At 41.5% G+C, this 27,216-nt stretch overlaps 1 protein-coding gene across 1 annotated transcript; it reads right to left on the minus strand.

The window, feature by feature from the left end:
* Positions 1-471: 471 nt before the first annotated feature.
* On the minus strand, positions 472-26,825 carry LOC134656997 (DNA cross-link repair 1A protein). Its single transcript, XM_063512563.1, has 13 exons — positions 26,714-26,825; positions 26,542-26,613; positions 23,983-25,082; positions 22,709-22,914; positions 20,171-20,311; positions 18,887-18,998; positions 17,593-17,736; positions 10,615-10,760; positions 7,082-7,155; positions 5,026-5,118; positions 3,864-3,984; positions 2,274-2,389; positions 472-613 (listed from the first exon to the last, which is right to left on the minus strand). Exons 1-13 carry the CDS (start codon positions 26,792-26,794, stop codon positions 506-508), a joined length of 2,514 nt encoding a protein of 837 aa, XP_063368633.1. The 5' UTR covers positions 26,795-26,825; the 3' UTR covers positions 472-505.
* Positions 26,826-27,216: the final 391 nt, after the last annotated feature.

Consider the following 27,216-nt stretch of genomic DNA (forward strand, 5'->3'; position numbering starts at 1 on the left):
ACACCATGCATGAAATAAAGCACCAGATATTTTTTACAAAAACACAGATAGGAGTTATTTTTAAACACAAGTTCTATTTAATAAATCGGATAGAAATATAAAAAGTAGGCGAGTTGACCGTGACGTCACGGTGATGTTTCATATAAATTCCATATTAGCAAATAGTTTTGACAGTTCTAAAAAAGTAACTGATTTGACTAGTAGGAAGATACCCTATTGGAGGTATTTGCTTCTCACATTTCGCTTAGTGAGAGTGAGACGCATACACATTGGACAGGTGGGATACCACACTAAAGATCGGTTTTCCTAGGACAGCGGTGCCGTCATATAGCGGCCGTCTCCATACAAAATAATACGGCTAAATATGGATGTCGTTGTATTTGTATGGAGACGGCCGCTATATGACGGCACCGCTATCCTAGGAAAACCGATCTTAATGAGCCCTTAGCGACGTATCGGCCCGGAGTCGGATCGGAAGCGGCACGTAAGCGTCCCAGCCGTGATATCAAGTAACAGCGGGGACCTGTTGTCGATTTTCTATGCTGAAGTAGTCAGTCACTTTGCTCTGGTTGTGGGCCTCGTCGTGGAACACCAGGGGACAGGGGAAGTACTTCTGGAAATTACAATCAGGTATTAAGCCCCGTCTCCATATCGCGCGGCAAACCATCGAACATTGGCTCGCGCGGCAGCCGCGCGCAATGGATACCGGGCGCATCGAGTTGGCTCGCGCGGCAGCTATGTTCGATGGTTTGCCGCGCGATATGGAGACGGGGCTTTAGGTACTATTTCAGGCGACTTAAGAGCTGATGTGCTGGATATTTAAGGGAAGGTAGGGCAATGGCCCTATCATTCTGGAAATGTCATACTTCCCTGAACCAATCTGATTATAGTCTTGCGACTGATTGCTATTATACAGGGTGTCTCTGACTATGGGGCTTTAAATCCAGGGCACGATTCTACTCGCTAAACTGAGCTACTTTTATTATGGCACCAACCCCGAAATCCCGAAAAAAATTTTTACTTTTTCATACATTTTGGCTGATCAGATGTCGACATTTTCTATGGAAAAGCCAAAAATGTTTCCCCGATTTTAGGGTTAGTCCCATAGTAAAAGTAGCTCAGTTTAGCGAGTAAAATCAAGCCCTGGATTTAAAGCCCCATAGTCAGAGACACCATGTATAAGACAGAAAAAAAGGTATTAGGTACGTTATTTGGGTGTATTTTCGTTGAAATAATGTCCATTATGTATTACAGAACGTAACTAACAAAATCATGAGTCAATCATACGGGCAATGAGATAATAATAGCAAAACTGTGTCAACTTTTTAGACTTGCAAGTTTCCTAATTAATACTAATCATGTTTTTACGCGATTGAGCTATTTGTCTCGGAGTATTTTTATCGCCAGATGGTTTCTGAATCAGAACCAAAAGGCAATTATGTACAGTCAGCAGCAATAGGTGCTAAGCGGGCGAAGTGTTCAAAATTACCTTGACGCGCTCTTATTCTCTCAACAATAAAGTCGCGTCAAGATCATTTTGAACACATCTCCCGCTTAGCAACTATTGTTGCTGACTGGAATATGGGACATTATTGGGACATTATTTGTATGTAAATTAAAATTTCCTGTGAATCACGCGCAATAATAAAAAATAGTTCGTACTAAAACGTGACGAAATGAAAATACCATTTTGAACTGTAGTGTCTGCATCTAAAGTACTGCTAGATTTTGAGCACGAAATATGCACTGTATGTATGCTTAGATCTTTAAAACTACGCAACGGATTTTGATGCGGCTTTTTTTAGAGTGATTCAAGAGGAAGGTTTATGTATAATATGTCAACCCGTGCGAAGCCGGGGCGGGTCGCTAATAAATACAGGGTGCTTCCTGTAACAGGAGCAATAAATTAAACTAAAGGCTGCACTCCTCAAACTGGCCAACATTTGTTCAGCAACTTTTAAAAATCACTAATCTTTTAGACTTTCTCTTTTTCATACAAAATAAATATTGCCTTCAATGAACGCTGACATCAGTGTGTTTGACGTTGCTTGTCACGCTTTAAACATAACAAAATTTTCAGTACATTGCGTCTTAGAATAAACTTTAAAGTGTAATAAAAATCATAACATGAGTTATTTTCAAATGGTGCTGAACAAATGTTGGTCAGTTTGAGGAGTACAGCCTACAGTTTAATTTATTGCTCCTGTTACAGGAAGCACCCTGTATAAATCCTAATAAAAATAGTTTGCACAAAAATTGTGTAAATCGCTCACCTGCACAGCTTTGACTCCGCCGGAGATGTCGACGGTTGGTACGACTTGCTTCGGCTTCAGAAACTTGACGAAGCGGATTAGTTCCGAAAAGCTGGAATGCTCGCTGTATGGAATGCCTGGAAAGTTAAATGGAAACGGCTTTCAGATAAACTCGAAAAGTGCAGAACGGATTTTCATGCGGTTTTCACCTAGGGGCTATTCATACATTTCAATGGGGGGGGGGGGGGTCTGGACATCGGATGATGGTGGCGTGACGTAGAAGGAAACGAGGTCATTCGAAGCATGATTTTTGGATGATTTTAGGGGGGGGGGGGTCAAAAATAGATGACGTAATTTATGAACAGCCGAGTGATTCTTGAGGAAGGTTTAGGTGTATAATTTGTTAAGGTTTACTGTAGCCCGTGCGAAACTGGGGCGGGTCGCTAGTATCTATAATAAGAATGTTACCGTGTATGGTGACCATGTCCTTCTCTACGGTGAAGGCGCCGTTCAAACTCTCCTGGTAGCTCTTCAGTTTTGTGTGACCCGTGCGAAGCCGGGGCGGGTCGCTAGTATCTATAATAAGAATGTTACCGTGTATGGTGACCATGTCCTTCTCTACGGTGAAGGCGCCGTTCAAACTCTCAAAGTAGCTCTTCAGTTTTGTGTAACCCGTGCGAAGCCGGGACGGGTCGCTAGTATGTAATATAATAAGAATGTTACCGTGTATGGTGACCATGTCCTTCTCTACGGTGAAGGCGCCGTTCAAACTCTCCAAGTAACTCTTCAGTTTTGTGTAACCCGTGCGAAGCCGGGGCGGGTCGCTAGTATCTATAATAAGAATGTTACCGTGTATGGTGACCATGTCCTTCTCTACGGTGAAGGCGCCGTTCAAACTCTCCAAGTAGCTCTTCAGTTTTGAGTAACCCGTGCGAAGCTGGGGCGGGTCGCTAGTATCTAATATAATAAGAATGTTACCGTGTATGGTGACCATGTCCTTCTCTACGGTGAAGGCGCCGTTCAAACTCTCCAAGTAGCTCTTCAGTTTTGAGTAACCCGTGCGAAGCTGGGGCGGGTCGCTAGTATCTAATATAATAAGAATGTTACCGTGTATGGTGACCATGTCCTTCTCTACGGTGAAGGCGCCGTTCAAACTCTCCAAGTAGCTCTTCAGTTTTGTGTAACCCGTGCGAAGCCGGGGCGGGTCGCTAGTATGTATAATAAGAATGTCACCGTGTATGGTGACCATGTCCTTCTCTACGGTGAAGGCGCCGTTCAAACTCTCCAAGTAGCTCTTCAGTTTTGTGTAACCCGTGCGAAGCCGGGGCGGGTCGCTAGTATCTATAATAAGAATGTTACCGTGTATGGTGACCATGTCCTTCTCTACGGTGAAGGCGCCGTTCAAACTCTCCAAGTAGCTCTTCAGTTTTGTGTAACCCGTGCGAAGCCGGGGCGGGTCGCTAGTATCTATAATAAGAATGTTACCGTGTATGGTGACCATGTCCTTCTCTACGGTGAAGGCGCCGTTCAAACTCTCCAAGTAGCTCTTCAGTTTTGTGTAACCCGTGCGAAGCCGGGGCGGGTCGCTAGTATCTATAATAAGAATGTTACCGTGTATGGTGACCATGTCCTTCTCTACGGTGGTGTTTTTGCCGTTCTCCCACCCGCTCGGCTTGAAGGCCACCACCTCGGTGAATGCGCCGTTCAAACTCTCCAAGTAGCTCTTCAGTTTCTGTAACACGAAGGTTAAATATAAATAATTTTTTTGGCATAAAATTAGGTTTTTGGTACAGGCTTTTATCGCGGACTGTACTTTTCGTTCCACAGACAACTAATACTCATCGAGACAATTCTAAAAACCCCTAACACAATTAGGTTGCGTTGTTTCATCACAGAGTTCCTATGGCCACCTCCTGTCTCCATCATCAGATCAGCTTCATGGTACCATAATATTGCATTGTCACCCGACCTACAAACGTATGCAAATTTTTAGCTTCATCAGAAACCGGGAAGTGGGTCAAATTTAACTTGCAAGATTTGACCCGTACAAACATACATTACAATGCAAGTTAAGTAAAAGCTTGTAAAAATAAAGTAACTTCAGGGTAATTTCTATAAAAATTGCAATAAGGTCGGTTGCACCAAACCGTCTGTCAACGAGTTCATTAAAACTTGGTCTACATTGGTCATGTTACATGTACAAATAGGGCTTAAGGTTGCAGAATAATCGCAGTTAGTTAAAAATTGCTTTATAAGTCAAATTTGACAGCTGAAATAAGTCGCATTCAATGTACTAATGAATATCATATGGATCAATCTAAGGGTGGTATTCCACCAGTCCAATTTCTTTGTCCAATGTCATTGCGTCTCGCTCTCTCATTAAGCAAAATGTGAGACGCAATACACATTGGACAAAGAAATTGGATAGGTGGAATACCACCCTAAGCTACATAAAAAAAAGTAAAATCCAAATACAAATGATAGTCTTATAATAAGCGTAGAATAAATTTAAAAGTGGAGAAATTACTGTCTTGGGTGAGACTTGAACTCACGGCCTCTGGGTCCATTCTAAGCTTAATAGCATCGTTCGCAGACTTTTCTGCTTATTAAAAATTAAAATTAGTCTTATTATTAGTTTTATTTTAGAATAGTTTGTATTTAGTTTAATTGTAATTTTAAGTTGTTTTTATTTATTGTTTTTTTTTTGTCATGTTTTTGTACCATATATATGAATAAATATCTACCTTAACAAAAAAAAACTTATAATATGTACCTCGTGGCTGAGATCTCTCATCGGAACCGCGTGCAATTGGCACAAGTGCGGCGGCGAGGTGCTGAAACTGCGCCCCTCCACCGTTTGAAGTACCTACACGAAAACGTCACAACTTTTAATCATTACATATCTATTTTAAACTTTATTACAAACTAGCGACCCGCCCCGGCCTCGCACGGGTTAACAAATTATACATAAACCTTCCTCCTGAATCACTCTATCTATTAAAAAAACCGCATCAAAATCCGTTGCGTAGTTTTAACCCTTTAACCGCCAGAGTCTGATATATAAGACATTACATATCCAGCTCATTTCGCCACAGTCTGATAAATAAGACAAAGATCTCATTTGGTTTTTACAGCACATTTATAACTCCCGTAACTATGCCAACCTTACTCTGCGTGGTACAATTACTGTCGGTGGCGACACGAGCACGCTCGATCAAAAATTGCTGGCGGTTAAAAGGTTAAAGATCTAAACATACATATGGACAGACAGACAGCGGGAAGCGACTTTGTTTTATGCTATGTACCTAGTGATAAAGGGCGGAATAATGCTTTAAGGCATTATCTACCTACCAGTCAACCACAAGGTGACAGTCAAACATACTTGTTAAAGCGGCTGGGAGATCTAAACCTTTGAACGGCATCGGCAACATTATAAACAAAAAGGTTACTCACACGCCATCGTCACAGAATAAGTAATAGTATTATCATACAGAACGGACACGCACCGCCCCGCCCCGATTCGGATTACCTCGCCCGCGACAGGCCGCGACATGAATGTGTGCGTAAGTCGCTCTACTGAGAACATGTCAGAATTCCGTCAGAAACTCAATGACGCGTGTACAGACGTGCCGCGCACACATATAAACGCAAATCATTTTTGATGTATGGCGTGTCCGCCCTGTGCCATCGTCACGGGCGGAAGCGAGCTGATGTAAACCCTACTTGAAAGTGTGAAGGTTATTTTGACAGCGTACGCCACTTATGTGTTTATGGCGTTCTGGGCAGGACTAGTTACTACGCCTAGTTAGACGCGTTCATAATGTTAAACAACGTTCCTAACATTTCGTCGACTTCATAAAACTGAGTTTGTTAAGACAAAATCGATAGATATCAATCATGCCTTTCCTTTTTAGGGTTCCGTAGCCAAATGGCAAAAAACGGAACCCTTATAGATTCGTCATGTCTGTCTGTCTGTCTGTCCGTCTGTCCGTCTGTCTGTCCGTCCGTATGTCACAGCCACTTTTCTCCGAAACTATAAAAACTATACTGTTGAAACTTGGTAAGTAGATGTATTCTGTAAACCGTATTAAGATTTTCACACAAAAATAGAAAAAAAAACAATAAATTTTTGGGGTTCCCCATACTTCGAACTGAAACTCAAAAATTTTTTTTTCATCAAACCCATACGTGTGGGGTATCTATGGATAGGTCTTCAAAAATGATATTGAGGTCTCTAATATCATTTTTTTCTAAACTGAATAGTTTGCGCGAGAGACACTTCCAAATTGGTAAAATGTGTGTCCCCCCCCCTGTAACTTCTAAAATAAGAGAATGATAAAACTAAAAAAAATATATGATGTACATTACCATGTAAACTTCGACCGAAAATTGGTTTGAACGAGATCTAGTAAGTAGTTTTTTTTTATACGTCATAAATCGCCTAAATACGGAACCCTTCATGGGCGAGTCCGACTCGCACTTGGCCGCTTTTCTATCCAAGGCAGGCGTGGCTCACTCCGCGATTTTGTCGCGTCGCTACAAGTACCAAAAAGTAGGCATCTTGGTAGGTAAAGTAGGTAGGTGGGCCGCATGGCCCACACCAATTTTGGTGTCTAGCCATAGTAGTTGTCGCGCACCACTACGGAACGGACGCCTGCTCGCGCTTGCGCCACCTAGCGGTCACATCTGTCGTAATAGACGCGTTTTGTTAGAGAGTGAATCTTCTGTACCTAGTACTATTATTTATTCTGTGTCCAAGGTGAATTTCACAATTAGATAAATTGGAATAAGCCAGTTTTACTGAAGGAAATATAAGTTAGTATGCTAACCTTATCCTTTTCGGGACAAGCCCACACAGAGCATCCGACGCGCCGCGCCATGCCGAGGAAAAACTTCTCTTTACCTGCGAACATTAATTTAAATAGTAGAATAGTAGTAGTAGTAGTAAACTCTTTATTGTACAAAAAGACATATTAAAAATAACATACAATTAGTAAGAAGTACAAAGGCGAACTTATCCCTTTGAGGGATCTCTTCCAGTTAACCTTTGAGTAGATGAGAGGAGAAAGTGAAAAGAGGGTGACAAATGCAGCAAAATGTACAACAATGTACCAGAAAAATAAAGGATATAAATACATACAAAATGTATAGGATAAACATACATATATTACACAAAAAGGAATGGGGAAAATACACTAAAAATTGAAAAGAATTAGAAAGATATAAAGCAACTATACAATAGAAATATAGACAAATTAATCAGTCTGCGAATAGGTTTCGGAGCGGTTCGGAAGAATTACGGAAAAACATGGCAGGATCGTATCGCGTGATTCGCCATCTTGGTCGCACTTATGGCTGTATGTATCTGATTGACTTCTCTCTCTACTCATTCGGGAACAATATAGTCTACAGATCCACTGAGCGAAATGAGTGATATACTTATATCACCGCGAGCGAAAGATATGAATCACTCTTTTCAACTCAGTGAACGGTTTTGCGCATGTCTATTTTGAAGTATACACCGCTGCCGAGTCCCTCCTGTATATAAGTTTGTTGATATATCACATCATCAAAACCCCGGCCAAGATAATATATAACCCAGTCAAATAAGAGGGTTAAACCTTGGAATGAGAGATAATAAGCTAGAAACTCGTATAAACCTTCATTATGACGTTACATAATTTTTAAGAAAAAAAAACCGACTTCTATGCGGCCCGGTGAAAGATTATTGTAGATGGTGCGCTATGTAGAAAAGGAGGTAAAACCACCCACTTTTCTAGTAGCATTTCGTTTCTGTAAGGCTCGCAGTTCTAACCTTTTTTTTTTTTTTTTTTTTACATTGGGAATGCTTCTACGCATACCGCCGGGCCGGGGAGAAACCCGGACGGTTATGTGGGACTCAGGGCTGTAAAGAGGCCCCACTACCCACTAAACCCCATGGTGTCCTCTCGCCGCTATGGTTGCGGGGTTACGGGGAAGCTCGCGCAATGCGTCCGCGACCCCGCAGCGGCTATCCTGACTAGGATCCATACCCATTTTTTTTTTATATATCCGTCCCAGTGGAAGCGCTTCCGGGACACAAGGTCGCGCTTACCATCTCGGGAGCCAGCGTCATGGGCGGGGACGCCCCCATGTCCGCCGCCCGCTGGCTCTCATCAGGGCGGCAGGTTCCGCTCATGAGCGGCACGCCTGCGGCCTATGCGGCGGCGGCGCATTGGGTCAGCCTCGGCCCGGACTTCCCGTTCGCGCTCGGCCGCCTCCTTGTCTCCCATGACATGCTCGCAGAACGTGAGCACAGTCTCCCACGCACTTTCGCTGCCCAGCATGGCCTGAACTACGGCTGGCAGCGAAAGGTCTTGCCCTACCTGGGCGACCAACTCCTCCCGTTCCTCGCCAAAAACTGGGCACTCAGCCAATGTGTGTTGGGCCGAGTCTACGCCGGCTCCGCATTGGTGACACTCCGGTGTCGGTTCGCAGTTCTAACCTAACCTAACCCACTTTTGTTCGGTTCTGTGAGGATAGCAGTTCAAACCTAACCTAACCCACTTAACGGCGCATGCGGTGCGGTGTACGGGGGTTTGAGCGGGAGGGGTTTGGCCTCATCATACTTTATACCTACATTTTATGGTAGGTAATCATAGTAGTTTGTTTAGTTTAGGTATCATAGTGGTTTTCCGGGTCAAGGTCTGTGTCCGAGTCCGGGTCCGAGTCCGGGTCTAGTCCAGGTCCGAGTCCGAGTCCAGGTCCGGGTCCGGGTCCGAACCGGATCCGGGTACGAGGCCGGATCTGGATCCGAGTCCGGGTCCCAGTCCAAGTCAAAGTCGAAATTCGAAATCACCAAACATGTACTATGCGTCGTTGAAGAGTTCTGTTCTGATCATCATCAGCAGTTCCAGTTCATCAAATGCGACAGTTTTTAATGTTAATGCTTTATTTTATGATGAAAATACAGAAAATTCTATACGTGTGCCTTTAAGATTTGAGGAGTTCCCTCGATTTCTCATGGATCCCATGTTCAGAACTTGAGCTTGACATAAATATGGCTTAAAAACCTAACTTGCTTAACAAACATAACGAAAAGGAAAAATCGCCAAACGCGAGCTATGCGTCGTTAAAGAGTTTCGTTCTGGTCATCATCAGCAGTTACACTTCCTCAAATGTTACTTTTTAAATGTATATGCTTAATTTGTTGATTAAAACACAACAATCACTATATGTATGCCTTTAAGATTTGAGGAGTTCCCTCGATTCCTTATGGATCTCATCATCAGAACTCGAGCTTGACAGAAATGTGGCTTAAAAACTAAACTTGCTTAACAAACATAACGAAGAGGACAAATCGCCAAACGTGAACTATGGGTCGTTGAAGAGTTCTGTTCTGATCATCATCAGCAGTTCCATTTCATCAAATGCGACAGTTTTTAATAAAAATGCTTGATTTTCTGATGAAAATACAAAAATCTCTATACGCACGCCTTTAAGATTTGAGGAGTTCCCTCGATTCCTCATGGATCCCATCATCAGAACTCGAGCTTGACAAAAATGTGGCTTAAAAACTTAACTTGCTTAACAAACATAACGAAGAGGACAAATCGCCAAACGTGAACTATGCGTCGTTGAAGAGTTCTGTTCTGATCATCATCAGCAGTTCCACTTCATCAAATGTCACGTTTCTGAATGTATATGCTTGATTTGTTGATAAAAACACAAAAATCACTATATGTACGCCTTTAAGATTTGAGGAGTTCCCTCGATTCCTCATGGATCCCATCATCAGAACTGGGTTTTGACCAAAACGGGACCAATCTGTATGCATATACATACAATCAAAAAAAGAATTTTCAAAATCGGTCCAGTAATGACGGAGATATGGAGTAACAAACATAAAAAAAAATAAAGTTAAAAAAAACATACAACCGAATTGATAACCTCCTTCTTTGAGATTTGGAAATCGGTTAAAAATCCCGTCAAAATATAACTTGTCGCAAATATTATGCCTTAATTTTTAACCTAGATGTACAATACAACACTTAGGGCCACTTGCACCAATTACTAACCCTGGGTTAACCGGTTACACCTGGAGTTACCATTGTTACCAGTACAATTTGACACTGGGTTAACGGTTAAACCGGTTAACCCGGTGATGGTGCAAGTGGCCCTTAGTGTAAGGCCTGAGTGGACGCTCGAGTTGGGCGTGCAGCGGGGCGAGGCGTGCGGCGTGCATGTTAAACAAATGCAAGCGTATAGGAGCGGCCTTAGTGCACGCTGCTCAAATCACTTGTGAGCCCGACGCCACGCTGCACGCCCCGCCGAACGCTCCGCTTCGAGCGTCCACTCAGGCCTTACACTTAGACAACCTTACCTATAGTATAAGTGCCACAGACGATGAGTACGGAGGAGAACTTTTTGCCTGATTTCTCCAGCGCAGTTTTCTTCGCCCGCAGGAAAGACAGCGCCATCTCTAGGCTTTGCTCTTGCGTCGGGAAGTCGTAGCGGGGGTTGCAATAACTGGGAACGTCAAGAGAGTGGTCAAGAGTGAATTGGACATAGAGTTATCGTGTATTCCGCCGATATTATGGTGTAGCAAACAGGGACCGGAACCGCTTACCCTGAAGAGGGTTTTACCCCGGGTTAATGATAGAGTGGTTTTTAAAAACCCTATCAATTCGGAAAGCACATCATTGACTTACCCAAACGAAAAAATTACCAAATTGAATACAGTTAACTCGGGTAAGCGCTTACTAAAACCAAAAACCCTTTATTAAAGTTTCCCTATGAAGTGGGTTTCAAATGCGATCAAGCTATTTTAATCTCTGTGACCAAGGCTTTCGGCTGATTATTGCAGCAACATCCAAGCGCATGGTTGACAATAGGTACAAGTATGGCGGCACGAGCGAACCTACACACACAAATAAACAGACTTTATGCATTAGCCGTAGCGCTTACGCCTTTGATCAAGATGCTATTATTGCTTGTCCGTGCGCGAAAATATCGTTGTGATTTGCCGGGCGGCGGCGGCGAACAAGTCCGAGCTTGCTGTTTGTGTTTATAGAATTGTTCGGACGGAGCTCGTAATAGTGCGTTGCGGTCGGCGGAATTTTAAATTGCAAAATATTGTGAATACTTACTTCACTTGGTGGTTATATATATAATCTACGTTAGCTTAGAACATTATGCAGCAAAAGATTGCAGTAGGACGGTTAATCAGTTGTTAATTATTAATATTATACAACGCATGAGACTTGTCTTTCACAACTAGGGTTGCCAACCGTACTATATTATATAGTATTGTACTATATTTTGGCTCTCTGTACTATCCTACTTTTGGAAAAATATATAGTACGCTATAATACTATATTTCTTATTAAACGTATGTTACACTTATGTTTAGTATTTTATCTAAAAGTACCATATTTTTTTTTTAATGTACTATATTTTTGATGCCCTATTCTGGAAAATACTATATTCTACCAAAAAATAGTTGGCAACCCTATTCACAACCTACGAAGTTTCAAGCCCCTAAGGTAGGGTTGCCATACGTCCCGGTTCGCCGGGACATGTCCCGGTTTGGAGCACGGTGTCCCGGCGTCCCGGCCGATAAGGAAATTGTCCCGGCTTAAAAATCATAGTTATTTAGTAGGGGGCTGGACTTGGTAAATAATAAAATACCTACATTTCTACGTTTCATATGGCCAAAATAAAAAAAAAATGTTTTTTTTTACTCCCGTACTTTTATTTGTCATTTAAAGGGTCGTACACACACCTTTAAACCCCTCTCTTATAGTTGTCAAGACAAGTCTTTAGTCTATTCCCCAAAAAAGTATTTGTGCATACACGCAGTATCTTTTTGGCACTTTTACGATACTTCGTGTAATCACCACTTAAAAAATATTGTATGGAATACATTGTTGGCAACCTAATTTTAATTGTCATTTCTGACAGATGAGTGAACCATAGACATGTTTTGGTTAATCATCATCATCATCATCAGTTTTCATCTTTATAGGGCTGTATCTCCTAAACCGTGCATCGTAGCGCAAAAATAATCAAATTTTCGTTCCCCTTTGAAACCCGTCAGTAACATTTAAAAAACACAAAAAACTAAAAAAAAATTAAAAAAAAGAAAGAAAAATGTTTATGGGTTGTATCTCCTAAACCGTGCGTCGTAGCGCAAAAATAATAAAATGTTCATTCCTGTGTAAGAAACCCCTAATTAATACAAAAAAAAAACAAAAAAGAAATAATAAAAAACAAAAAAAAACTTTATAATGCTGTATCTCCTAAACCGTGCGTCGTAGCGCAAAAATAATCAATTTTTCGTTCCCCTTTGAATCCCGTAAGTAATATTTAAAAAACACGAAAAACAAAAAAGAAATTAAAAAAAGAAAGAAAAATGTTTATGGGTTGTATCTCCTAAACCGTGCGTCGTACCGCAAAAATATTAAAATGTTCATTCCTCTGTAGGAAGCCCCTAATTAATATTAAAAAAAAAAACGTGAAAAAGTGAAAAAGTGTCGTATAGAGCCCGCGCGATGGGAGCAGCAGGCAGCCACACGAGCGGAATGGCGGTCTGCAATAAATGCCAAAGTAACGGAATATGAATCGCGACGGTGCTTGGAGCTGGATGCCAAGCGCGACGAAATAAAAGCCAGACCACCTGCGGCAATACATTATAATTACACAAATGGTGTGCTCGCATGCCCGCAATGTTCGCGAACTTTTTGTAACAAGATCGGCTACGTCAGCCACTTGCGAGCACACCAGAGGCAGCAACGGAGTTGAAGCAGTCGCCGTGGCCGAATCGGCCGTGGAGTCATTATTATTATCTCCTAAACCGTGCATCGTAGCGCAAAAATAATCAAATTTTCGTTCCCCTTTGAAACCCGTCAGTAACATTTAAAAAACACAAAAAACTAAAAAAAAATTAAAAAAAAGAAAGAAAAATGTTTATGGGTTGTATCTCCTAAACCGTGCGTCGTAGCGCAAAAATAATAAAATGTTCATTCCTGTGTAAGAAACCCCTAATTAATACAAAAAAAAAAAACAAAAAAGAAATAATAAAAAACAAAAAAAACTTTATAATGCTGTATCTCCTAAACCGTGCGTCGTAGCGCAAAAATAATCAATTTTTCGTTCCCCTTTGAATCCCGTAAGTAATATTTAAAAAACACGAAAAACAAAAAAGAAATTAAAAAAAGAAAGAAAAATGTTTATGGGTTGTATCTCCTAACCCGTGCGTCGTACCGCAAAAATATTAAAATGTTCATTCCTCTGTAGGAAGCCCCTAATTAATATTAAAAAAAAAACACAAAAGAGTAATAAAAAAAAAACAAAAAAAAAACTTTATAATGCTGTATCTCCTAAACCGTGCGTCGTAGCGCAAAAATAATCAAATTTTCGTTCCCCTTTGAAACCCGTAAGTAATATTTAAAAAACACGAAAAACAAAAAAAAAATTCAACCCCTTTTTCACCACCTCGGGGGATGAATTATCAAAAACTCTGAAATTAGTTTTATTTTGATAAAATACCTTTTTACGAAATTTCAACTTTGTAGCTTTAAATAAAATTTGAACCCTATAAAATTGTCAACCCCCCTTCGACCCTTTAAGAGACGAATTTTTAAAAACGCTGACATGACTTTTCTCGTATTTTAATAATATGCCATTTTACAAAGATTCAAGTCGCGCACTTAAAAAAATGTCTGACTTCCATACAAATCTTCAACCCCTTTTTCATCACCTTAACTTAAAGGATGAATTTTAGAAAAATGCTGAGATAGGTTTTCTTCTTTTTTAATGAAATAACTTTTTACGAAGTTACAAATTCATAGCTTAAAATAAAATTTGAAACCCAAACAAACTTTCAACCCCCGCCTTTTTAACCCTTTTTAACTGACGAAAAAACGGAGGAGGTTCTCAAGTCGACGCGTATTTTTTTTTAATGTATGATCACATTTTTTTTTTACAGAGTAGTTCGATTTTGATAATTATTTTTTTATTGGATTTGGTATACCCCGAAGTTGGTCCCATATAAATTTGGAAAAAAAAATCCAACCTTAAGGGTAGGAAAATAGGGGATGATTGATTTTTCACTCACCGATTGTAACGTATGATCACGCATAACTTTTTACAGAGTAGTCCGATTTTTTTCATTCATGTGTCGCGCTATTAACAATGTGTTAAAACTAAAAATGGAAAAATAAAAACTTTTTACAAAAAAAATAAAACCGACTTCAAAAAGAATGAAATAAAATATTATCCTTTTTAAAGTATATGCGTTACCAACTGATATGTTTGAAGTCGGTGCCAAGCCAAGTAGTAACAATACCATACCAGTCAAAAATAATCAGCTTTACGGCTATAAATCCCATTTTTAACTGGTATTGTTACTACTTGGCTTGGCACCGACTTCAAACATATCAGTTGGTAACGCATAGACTTCAAAAAGGATAATATTTTATTTCATCCTTTTTGAAGTCGGTTTTATTTTTTTTGTAAAAAGTTTTCAAAGGATGAATTTTTAAAAACGCTGAAATTGCTTTTCTTGTTATCTAATAATATGCCTTTATACAAGGATTCAAGCCCCGCAGTCACAAAAATGTTTGATCTCCATACAAACTTTCAACCCCTTTTTAACCCTTATAAAGGAAGAATTTTTTAGAAACGCTGAAATTACTTTTCTTATACTCTAATAATATGCCTCTGTACAAAGATTCAAGCCCCACACTCACAAAAATGTTTGATCTTCATACAAACTTTCAACCCCTTTTTCACCACCTTAGGGGATGAATTTTCAAAAACGCTGAAATTCGTTTTTTGCCGTTTTGAAATAATACCCTTTTAGGAAGTTTCAAGTTCCTCGCTTAAAATAAAATTTAAACTCCATACAAACTTTCAAAACCTTTTTAACCCTGTTAGGGGATGAATTTTACAAAACGTTGAAATTACTTTTCCTGTCTTCTAATAATATCCCCAATACAAAGGTTCAAGTCCCGCACTCAAACAAATGTTTGATATCCATACAAATTTTCAACCCCTTTCTCACCACCTTAGGGGATGAATTTTCAAAAACGCTGAAACAAGTTTTCTTGTATTTTAATTTAATACCTTTTTGCGAAGTTTCAAGTTCCTAGCTTAAAATAAAATTCGCACCCCAAGACGAATTTTCATCCCCTTTTTAACCCCCTTAGGGGTTGAATTTCCAAAACCGTTGCAATTACTGTTTTTTGTAATCGGCAATTATGCCTTTCTAAGAAGTTTCAAAGCATTTGTAATGGATTCAAACTTTCAACCCCTTTTTAACCCTGTTAGGGGATGAATTTTACAAAACGCTGAAATTGCTTTTCCTGTCTTTTAATAATATCCCCAAATACAAAGATTTATGGTGGTTCCATACAAGCTTTTGATCCTTAATGGGAATTGGATCGATTGGCATAAAAAAAAAAGTTTGTCAAAAATGACCTTTTCCTCTCACCCTGTATGTTTTTTCCAAAACCTGTAAAAGCCAATCTTCATTAATTTGAAATCGAGGGAAGGTCTTCTTAGACCGTTTTCTCGTAGCAGCACGGGATCTGGTAGCTGCCCTCACTGACCCAAAAAGAAAATCCATCCTGTATATTCCATGACGTCGTGTCACCAAACTCAGGACGCGAGTAACACGAGTAATTAGAGAGGATTCCAGAATGTGATGTGACTGCTCCAATTCACTCCACTTGTTTCGCTTTTGCGGCTGCCGCCCCCCGCCCCCCGCCTACCTATCTCTATCTATCCTGTTCTGTTCAATGAGAAAGGTAGAATCGCCGCCTACGTAGAAAAGAGACGGAAAAAGGGTTACCCTATGAAGGGGTAAGCGGTAAATATTATAGGCTTAACTACCTTATCTACACCCTATTTGATTTGGTAACCACATCTAATATGATTAATCATATTCAAAATGGTTTCCATAACGATAGGGTAAGCCAAACGATAGGGTAACCATGACCTCTGGGTAAGCATTTAATAGGGTTACTTTATCGATACGATTAATCTTTAAAAGGGGTTTTCCGGTCCCTGGTAGCAAATAAACTATGTTTCAAGTCTGATTAGCAAGTTTTGCTGGTGACTCTACCAATAATTTCAGATTTAACATTTGACTTTTATTAATTTCCTGGTTAAACTCGTTTCGAGAAGAAAAATCTCGAAAAAAGCATTACCCAACGACCAGCCCTCAAATCATTTGAACCTTTTAATATGAAAGTTAGTACTGCTATCGAAGGTGCCGACTAATGGTAAATGGCTAGTAAAAGATTAAGGGCTCATTTAGACGGGGCGAGAACTCGTATGCGAGTTTGATTACATTGCGTCGTTTGATCGGTCGGCCGAATTGATGTAACCTCAATGGTCCGCAATGTAACTAAAATCGCATGCGAGTTCGCGCGCCGTCTAAATCAGCCCTAACTCACGTAGTGTCGAGGTAGATGGTGTGAACGTCGCTGTTCCAGAAGACGGGGTAGGACTCCATGGCCGGTGTTGCTCTGAAGTCTCCTGTGTGGAGGATGGTCATCCCGTTGGTTAAGAACGTTCCGATTTGATCCTAAAAGTGACACCGGGTATATGGTGCCCACCATTGGTATGGTAACTCACGTAGTGTCGAGGTAGATGGTGTGAACGTCGCTGTTCCAGAAGACGGGGTAGGACTCCATGGCCGGTGTTGCTCTAAAGTCCCCTGTGTGGAGGATGGTCATCCTGTTGGTTAAGAACGTTCCGATTTGATCCTAAAAGTGACACCGGGTATATGGTGCCCACCATTGGTATGGTAACTCACGTAGTGTCGAGGTAGATGGTGTGAACGTCGCTGTTCCAGAAGACGGGGTAGGACTCCATGGCCGGTGTTGCTCTGAAGTCTCCTGTGTGGAGGATGGTCATCCCTTTGGTTAAGAACGTTCCGATTTGATCCTGACACCGGGTATATGGTGCCCACCATTGGTATGGTAACTCACGTAGTGTCGAGGTAGATGGTGTGAACGTCGCTGTTCCAGAAGATGGGGTAGGACTCCATGGCCGGTGTTGCTCTGAAGTCTCCTGTGTGGAGGATGGTCATCCCGTTGGTTAAGAACGTTCCGATTTGATCCTAAAAGTGACACCGGGTATATGGTGCCCACCATTGGTATGGTAACTCACGTAGTGTCGAGGTAGATGGTGTGAACGTCGCTGTTCCAGAAGATGGGGTAGGACTCCATGGCCGGTGTTGCTCTGAAGTCTCCTGTGTGGAGGATGGTCATCCCGTTGGTTAAGAACGTTCCGATTTGATCCTAAAAGTGACACCGGGTATATGGTGCCCACCATTGGTATGGTAACTCACGTAGTGTCGAGGTAGATGGTGTGAACGTCGCTGTTCCAGAAGACGGGGTAGGACTCCATGGCCGGTGTTGCTCTGAAGTCCCCTGTGTGGAGGATGGTCATCCCGTTGGGTAAGCAGAAGAACAGCATCACCGCGCCGGGACAGCTGAAATATCAAATATTTTTGCTTTTTCGTACTAGCAGCGAAAACGAAGGAATAAGACGCACGTAATTAGAGGTCTTAGGGCCTATATAGGTAATGAGGATTGCTGTGTTTTGGTTATTACGCCGCAAATTAGTTATAATAAATCAATTTAGTTTTTAAGGATCAGTCTGAAGCTTTTTTTGTAGGGATAACTCCGCGTAAGCGTCTATCGCGAGGTTTAAGTTCGGGGCGAACTACTAAAACACTAGGTAAGTACTATTAATAACACAGAATAAATAATAGTACCAGGTACAGAAGATTCACTCTCTAACAAACGCGTCTATTACGACAGATATGACCGCTAGGTGGCGCAAACGCGAGCAGGCGTACGTTCCATAGCGGTGCGCGGCAACTACTATGGCTACACCAAAATTGGTGTGGGCCGCATGTACATATAGGTACTTGTAGCAACGCGATGAAATCGCGGAGTGAGCCACGCCTGGTAATAGGTAACCTACATACGTATGATTTTTGAACTGAACTGGATGTCTCTGCTCAACGTCATATTACATTCCCGCAGTTTCCTGATAACTGAAAGAAATAACTGATCCCTGTGATATATGTTATGATCCCTGATAACTGTACGAAATCCCTTAAAGGGATAAGTTCGCCTTTGTACCTGCCTATGCTGTGCCATATATTTGTGTTCTGTGTTTTGTACAATAAAGAGTTTATTCATACATACATACATACATATGAGCCAGGGATGTTGCGAATATCCGCATCCGCATCCGCAGCCGCGGAACTTCCGCATTATTTTCAACATCCGCATCTGCATCCGCATCCGCATAAAATCGATGCTGAGTTTAATGCGGATGCGGATGTAGAACAGGTCGGTAAAGGAACGTCTAAGCATTGGGGTAAGTGCTAGACTGCTAGGTAATTTAGTCATTAGCCAAAAAAACCTATTAGAAAAGAGCAGTCAAGCGTGAGTGGGGCATAATGTACGGAACCCTTGGAACGCAAGACGGACTCGCACTTGGCCGGTTTTTTGAAATAAAAATTACTAAAATGTAATATATGACGTTTTTATGTACCTATCTTGACATCCGCATCCGCGGATGTCAAAAAATCGGCATCCGCAACATCCCTGATATGAGCCAATACTCACTGGTTCGCATCGACAGCGGTGACCTCGACCCCCTCGATCCTCGTTGTCTCTTCCAGGTTGAGGATATGGATGCATTTCGGGTTCACTCCTAATCGGGATACGCACAAATCACCTGCAATAGGACAGTAAGATTAGAAGTGTGATCTATTAACCCCTTGGAGGATATAACCAAATGGTGACATTGGTGACGCCCTGTCTGTAATTTTCTGTACAAAACAGTCTTCCAAGTTTTGCGGGGGAGGGGCACGTCAAATGTAGGTATGCGTAACGTAAAAATAGCCATGTCAGATGAACGTCAGTCCATACAATGTCTATGACTATGACCATTGGTCATCTCTATGACTCTTCCCGAGAGAGGGGAACGCCTGTTAATGGCTACTCCGTTTGGTTATATCCTCCAAGATTAACCGCTCGCTTTTCACAGACTTGATAGATACTGAGTCGACGCCTAGCTTATAGTCTGTGCGGAGAGAGAAGAGTCGTGGAATGTATGGTGCCCAATACATTCCACGACGCTTCTCTTTCCGAACAGACTCTAACTGAAGTACATTTGGGCTGGCATATTTAGATGCGAGGATCTTTGGGGAGTTGAGACGTTAGTAAAAGGAAATATTAGTGTAAGGCCTGAGTGGACGCTCGAAGCGGAGCGTTCGGCGGGGCGTGCAGCGTGGCGTCGGGCTCACGAGTGATTTGAGCAGCGTGCACTAAGGCCGCTCCTATACATTTGTTTAAGAGCCAACAGGAGCTGAGATTTAAATATTTTAGGTAAATATACCCGTCTCGCTAACGGAAGCGGCTCCTAAAACTAGTGCGATAAGGACAAGGTGAAAAATCCTGCGTAAAAATCTCAAATATCGAGGTTTCGTACTCGACTGTTTCCTCCTCCAAAACTTAACCAATCGTAACCAAATTTGGAAATCTAAATGATTATGAAATTATCTGTGTCGGACCGTTTTGCTTTTTTGGCTAATTGATATCAGTTTTGAATACCACGCCTCTCATTGCGGCATAGTCAATTAGGCCATTTTGGCCATTTTTGAAGGGCTCTAGCGCCTTAAAAAACAAAAATATCAAAAAAAGCAAAACGGTCCGACACAGATATTGACAATATTAATCTGTGTTAAAAAAATCATTGCTCTAGCTTCAAAACCCACGGAGGAAACAGTCGAGTACGTTTGTATGGAGAAATGACCACTCCTGTTGGCTCTTAACATGCACGCCGCACGCCCCGCCCCGCTGCACGCCCAACTCGAGCGTGCACTCAGGCCTTACACTTATAGTTACCTGTGATTTTAGAGCAATACAATAATTTACTGAAATTTTTCTTAAGTCCAGAGTAATGATCGGAATGGAAGTGCGTCAAGAAATAATGCTTCACGCTAGGTATGTCTCCGTATGAAAAAGCGTCCACGGCGAAATGAGTGCCTGCAAAAAAGAGACACGATCTTAGAACATAATAAATTGACCACTTTTTTAAATGAGAAAATACTTGCAGGAAAGCAAGGATGATTTTACTTTTCTCGCTACCAGGTTAGATAGGGACTTGGAGAGTTATTCATAAAACTTTACGGGCCTGATTTAGTTAAATTATGTTTTATCCCTTTCTTACAAATACATAAGACAAAATGACAAATAAGGACAAACAATTATTAGCTTAATGTAGTGCGTTTACGAATAAGGGGGTTAGGGTCCAAGGCTCCCTATACCTTTAAAATCTTTGGTTCAAACCTGGGTTAGCATGCATATAATACACTGACAAGTCAAGTGGTTAAAATACCGTATTTACTTACCGGCCACGATCTTATAATGCGAAACAGCCTTCGCCGAGCCAAGGGTCCTAGTTGACTTGGTCTTAGCTGCCAGGGTGAACGGCTCCAAACGCTTGAGGGGCGAGATTGACCGCGCGCTGTTCGGTTTGCCCCAGGAGTATGTTGGGTGCAGCTAAATAGTTGTGTAAAAACTGTATTTACTTACCGGCCACGGTCTTATAATGCGGAACAGCCTTCGCCGAGCCAAGGGTCCTAGTTGACTTGGTCTTAGCTGACAGGGTGAACGGCTCCAAACGCTTGAGGGGCGAGATTGACCGCGCGCTGTTCGGTTTGCCCCAGGAGTATGTTGGGTGCAGCTAAATAATTGTGTAAAAACTGTATTTATTTACCGGCCACGATCTTATAATGAGGAACAGCCTTCGCCGAGCCAAGGGTCCTAGTTGACTTGGTCTTAGCTGACAGGGTGAACGGCTCCAAACGCTTGAGGGGTGAGATTGACCGCGCGCTGTTCGGTTTACCCCAGGTGTATGTCGGGGTGCAACTAAATAATTGTGTAATAAACTGTATTTACTTACCGGCCACGATCTTATAATGCGGAACAGCCTTCGCCGAGCCAAGGGTCCTAGTTGACTTGGTCTTAGCTGACAGGGTGAACGGCTCCAAACGCTTGAGGGGCGAGTTTGACCGCGCGCTGTTCGGTTTGCCCCAGGAGTATGTTGGGTGCAGCTAAATAATTGTGTAAAAACTGTATTTACTTACCGGCCACGATCTTATAATGCGGAACAGGCTTCGCCGAGCCAAGGGTCCTAGTTAACTTGGTCTTAGCTGACAGGGTGAACGGCTCCAAACGCTTGAGGGGCGAGATTGACCGCGCGCTGTTCGGTTTACCCCAGGAGTATGTCGGGGTGCAGCTAAATAATTGTGTAAAAACTGTATTTACTTACCGGCCACGATCTTATAATGCGGAACAGCCTTCGCCGAGCCAAGGGTCCTAGCTGACTTGGTCTTAGCTGACAGGGTGAACGGCTCCTTACGCTTGAGGGGCGAGTTTGACCGCGCGCTGTTCGGTTTGCCCCAGGAGTATGTTGGGTGCAGCTAAATAGTTGTGTAAAAACTGTATTTACTTACCGGCCACGGTCTTATAATGCGGAACAGCCTTCGCCGAGCCAAGGGTCCTAGTTGACTTGGTCTTAGCTGACAGGGTGAACGGCTCCAAACGCTTGAGGGGCGAGAGTGACCCCGCGCTGTTCTGTTTGCCCCGGGAGTATGTCGGGGTGCAGCAAATTATTGTGTAGAACTGTATTTACTTACCGGCCACGATCTTATAATGCGGAACAGCCTTCGCCGAGCCAAGGGTCCTAGCTGACTTGGTCTTAGCTGACAGGGTGAACGGCTCCAAACGCTTGAGGGGTGAGATTGACCGCGCGCTGTTCGGTTTACCCCAGGTGTATGTCGGGGTGCAACTAAATTATTGTGTAATAAACTGTATTTACTTACCGGCCACGATCTTATAATGCGGAACAGCCTTCGCCGAGCCAAGGGTCCTAGTTGACTTGGTCTTAGCTGACAGGGTGAACGGCTCCAAACGCTTGAGGGGCGAGATTGACCGCGCGCTGTTCGGTTTACCCCAGGTGTATGTCGGGGTGCAACTAAATAATTGTGTAATAAACTGTATTTACTTACCGGCCACGATCATGTAATGCGGAACAGCCTTCGCCGAGCCAAGGGTCCTAATTGACTTGGTCTTAGCTGACAGGGTGAACGGCTCCAAACGCTTGAGGGGCGAGAGTGACCCCGCGCTGTTCTGTTTGCCCCGGGAGTATGTTGGGTGCAGCTAAATAGTTGTGTAAAAACTGTATTTACTTACCGGCCACGGTCTTATAATGCGGAACAGCCTTCGCCGAGCCAAGGGTCCTAGTTGACTTGGTCTTAGCTGACAGGGTGAACGGCTCCAAACGCTTGAGGGGCGAGATTGACCGCGCGCTGTTCGGTTTACCCCAGGTGTATGTCGGGGTGCAACTAAATAATTGTGTAATAAACTGTATTTACTTACCGGCCACGATCATGTAATGCGGAACAGCCTTCGCCGAGCCAAGGGTCCTAGTTGACTTGGTCTTAGCTGACAGGGTGAACGGCTCCAAACGCTTGAGGGGCGAGATTGACCGCGCGCTGTTCTGTTTGCCCCGGGAGCGACTCTCGGGGTGCTTGGGAGCGGAGGCCACACGACATCGTGGGGATGGTTCGCCTTTCCACTCTGGTCTGATTTAAGAGACATACCTACTGTTACTATTAATGATTTAGTGAAATACGAACGTAATTTAACCCCTCGTATGCTGCCTGTCAAATTTGATCATTGAAAAAGTGACGTTGACATTTACAACAATAGATTAAGATTCCCACGCACAGATCCGTATTTAAGCATACGAGGGGTTAAGAATTAATATACCTACTTGTGTGTTGTAATAAGTGGATAAAAACGTTTAACCCTTTGACCGTCAAAGACGTCCATAGACGCGTCTTACTAGAGTTCAAAATTAACCTTTATACGCATTCCAATATGGTTTACGATAGCGTGTTTTTTTATAATAGGCGTTGCGTACAAAGCGTTTAACAATCTCGGATAATATACGGTCGTCTTTAGTCAATTATTTTAAAAGCTAATCACCAAAATATATTTACAAATTGCATCACACTCAGACCACTTTTAATGTGCCTTAAGGCCCAAATTCAGTCTATCGCCCAAATACTGCAATGTAACGAAAATCTAATGCAAGTCCTTATTATAAAGACAGAAAAGGCTTGTAATGATAAAATAGTAGATACCAAATATTATCTTGGAGTTAAACATGACAGAAAATTATTCAGGATAAAGTACAAGCAGTTGCAATGTATCATAAACATATTTTTTCCTATAGGTATATTAGCATTTTTGCCTCAATGACTATTTCACCAACAATTCTAAAAACCCATCAGCAGTGCTAACTATCAGCATAATTTGGCCGATATACACTAACTTCGTACATATAAACATACTTAACGAATGGGGTTGGCAACTGTTCAAGGGTGGCATAGATGGCGCCATCATAGCTTGCCCCTTTCTCTAGAGTTCTACGAGATTTGGCTTCAAGGGAAGGTATCCAAGGCATAAAATTCTATTAACAAAACAAGAATTTGACACAATTCTAGGGATTGACAGGGCAAGCTATGCTGGCGCCATCTGCTAACTTCGGCCGGCCAACCCCATTCACAATTTATCAGTTTATTTTGTCATCAATAGATATACCTAGCAGGCAAGCTAAGGGAATGAATAGTACTATGAGAGATTACCTGTAAGGGCGGCTGCACTTGGAATCAGACACACCTGTGATCTTGCTCATTTCCACAGCATCATTCTCGACTATCGCAACATCTTGCGTGGTATCACTAGGTGCCTCTTTACAGTCTTTAGCGAAAAACGAAGTTATCGACTTTTGTTTCAACTTAGCACTTTTCCCATTCTTTCTAATACCAAAATAATTTTTGCTGCTACCAAATATACTATTATTCAAATGACGTTTCACTAATTTACAATTTTGCGGCTGAACAATGACGTGCGACAGTTTCTCAATGGCATCTGTTTTCAAAATAAGAACTTTAGAGTTTTGTGCGTCAGTTGCCAGTGCGTCAGTTGCCAGTTTTTTATTTTTAATTTCTAGGTTGACAGCCACGCCAGACCTCTTTTGAGAAGTATTAGTTGTCTCGTTCATGTTTTCGTCGTACTCGCTCTCAGAGGAAAGAGGAGTACATTCCACTATCTCACAATCTAAATTAAAAAAATTATCCTTATGCGAAATAGATACTTTCTTAATATTAGAGTTTTTCGTGGTCAGATCGACGAATTCACAGTCTTGTATACCAAATGAGATTGAGACATGAGATTCTTCGTTTAGATCGTGAAGTATTGTGTCTTCGCATCTGTGTAGTTCAGTGGCAGAAGAACCACTTTTCAAAGAATGATTACAGACTACATTTTGAATTTCTATTTTCTTGAGTTGATTAGCGTCTGAAATGGGTTGTAGGTCTTCGAAAACAGAGAAATCAAGGCTGCATTTTTCCTGAGTCAGTTTATTAGTTGCAGTACTTGTAAGAAATTCATTTCTTAGATCCCAATTTGTGATATCCCCGTGTGCTTGTGTTTGCAGATCATCTGACGATATATGTACAGTGCTGGCATCGGCCAAATCAACATTGTTGAAAAAAGAAAGCTGCTTAGTAGCAAGATTCTTAAATATAGGATTTACATGGTTGCTATTCTCTTTTTCTTCTTCAAATCCGGATAAGTCTAAATCTACAAGGGTACTAATAGATTTTGCATAAAGTGATGTATTTTGGGTGTTACACTGTCTTCTGTTGTCTTGGCTGAATAACTTTTTCTTTGCAGGAACAGTCTGGTAAAAAAATTAAATATGATTCACATGAAAATAGTTTTTTTTTATAAGGTATGTATATTTAGACCACGCTTGCTAACTAGCACACAGTGTGGAATTTTACATCAAAATCGGACAGGCCAATAACTGGAGGCAGTTTATTAAACAATCTTGAGGTGTTCATGGCGTGGTGGGCACGACTAATAACAACGACTTAGGTGTTCATGGCGTTCAAACGGTTAAGGGTGTTAAAAAAAGTTAATGTTCTGAGTCCTGCTATTAGTTTCTTTCTTTCTTCTATAAGGTTAAGAGTTTTCTCACTGAGTCGGTATATATTTTTTTTTTGTTGGTCTGATAATAAAATTCTGATCATTTATTTTAATATGTAAAACAGAAATCGATTATCAATATTTAAGTTTTATAATTAAGTACCGTAAAATGACCTAATACATTCTGGTCTGTGACGGACCCTTAGATAAAGAGTTTTACGGAACATCATCATCATCATCTTTCTAACGTTGTCCCGACTTTTTTGCCACAACTAACCTATTACTGGTCTGCTACTACCACAGAATAAATACTAGTACTAGGCACAGAAGACTCACTCTCTAACAAAACGCGTCTGTTACGATCAGCACAGATATGGCCGCTATGTGGCGACAGCGCCACGCGGGCTTATGGCTTTCCCCAAAATTGGGGCGGAACGGATATACTTTTAGCTACCTGTAGCAAAACGACGAAATCGCACAGTGAGCCACGCCTGCTACTACTAAGAATTGGCGGAAGCAAAATTAAATACAATTGATGAAAGTTTTCTCTGCAGAAAAAATTGTAAAGTGGGGTCCAATTTTATTTCCAAACTTTTATTTAGTGTCACCTTTTGACCCACTTTCCTCTGTCCGTTTGAGCTAAAATATTGCATGCATACTCAGATGACAATACAATGCTTTGGTACCATTGAGCTGGTCTGATGATGAAGACTGAAGGTGGCCATAGGAACTAGGTTATAAAACAATGCAACTTCATTGTCCTTAAGCGGCAATTACACTGCGTCGTTCACCTAATGCGGTCGCCGAATTCATTTTAAACTACTTAGGCCAACAAACGTCGTCTTCACATTAGTCTGTCCGCCTACTACGCATGCAGCATGCGGCGAACGACGAAGTGTAATTGGCGCTTTAGGTTTGTTCACTTGTTAGAATCGGCTTGATGAGTAGTAGATGACTGTTGAAAGTATCAATAATCTAATTTTGGACAAATGAACTTATTTCCCTTATTATTTACTTCACCTACCAATAAGTACGATTCCCATCGAACGGGCGGAGTCTGCGCGAATTTAACATTTGTACAGCCGCAAGCCGGTCGGCTCCTCGTGGATGCGGGCGGCTCTAGACGGATTCCATCGCTTCTGCTTTACATGTTAATGTATAGGCACATTGATAATGCGCAGACTATAGACTATAGTTAAGAAAGTACTTACACGATTAGTATCCCTATTAGCTAAGCCAATGTTTCTTTTTAAGGACAATGAACAACGACTGACTGTTGAGTTCTGAAATGAAAAATAGGAAAGATTAAGTTACTTTAATGTTTCGCGAGAACTTAACAAGCTAATAGAGTTAAAATAATTAGTTAGATGCCAGTGTAGTTACCTGAGTCAACGAAAATTTTTCTTTATTTATAGTCCTGGGGTTTAAAAGCGATGGCACGAAATTATTGATATCATTATGCATTATCTAAATATAATTCGTAAACACTCATTCTTAAAGGAAGAAATTACACAGCAAATGCAAAATCAAAATAAATCCAACCGAGTAGAAGTTATATTTTTTTAAATTCTGACACATTGGTGTTACCAAAGGGAAACGTCGTCATTATTTTAAATCTCAGTTTAAATAATTGTATGAAACACAATACATTCTTTTCTCTATTAATCAACTTAAATTCCTGTTTTCTCACGTAGGCCGTAGGTAAGTATCACATTTTTCTGTATTTGGATTTGATTTGTTTAAGACATTTTTAATTTTCTTTCATGGCAATGCCAATCTTCAACACGTCAGTTTTAAATTCCAGTTGCCATATTTAAAGTCAAACCCTTTTTTTGGGGAAATGTCTTGCAGATTTAAACATAGAAAATGACATAAAAATAAAAAGA

The sequence above is a fragment of the Cydia amplana genome, chromosome 19, assembly GCF_948474715.1.
Source record: "Cydia amplana chromosome 19, ilCydAmpl1.1, whole genome shotgun sequence".
NCBI lineage: Eukaryota > Metazoa > Arthropoda > Insecta > Lepidoptera > Tortricidae > Cydia > Cydia amplana.

Coding starts and splice junctions, on each gene's coding strand:
- LOC134656997 (XM_063512563.1), bottom strand. CDS start 26,794: ATGCATAATGATATCAATAATTTCGTGCCATCGCTTTTAAACCCCAGG. Junction 7,156..10,614: donor CTGTGGCACTTATACTATAG/GTAAGGTTGTCT, acceptor TAATGTTCGCAG/GTAAAGAGAAGTTTTTCCTC. Junction 2,390..3,863: donor GGACATGGTCACCATACACG/GTAACATTCTTA, acceptor TTAACTTTCCAG/GCATTCCATACAGCGAGCAT.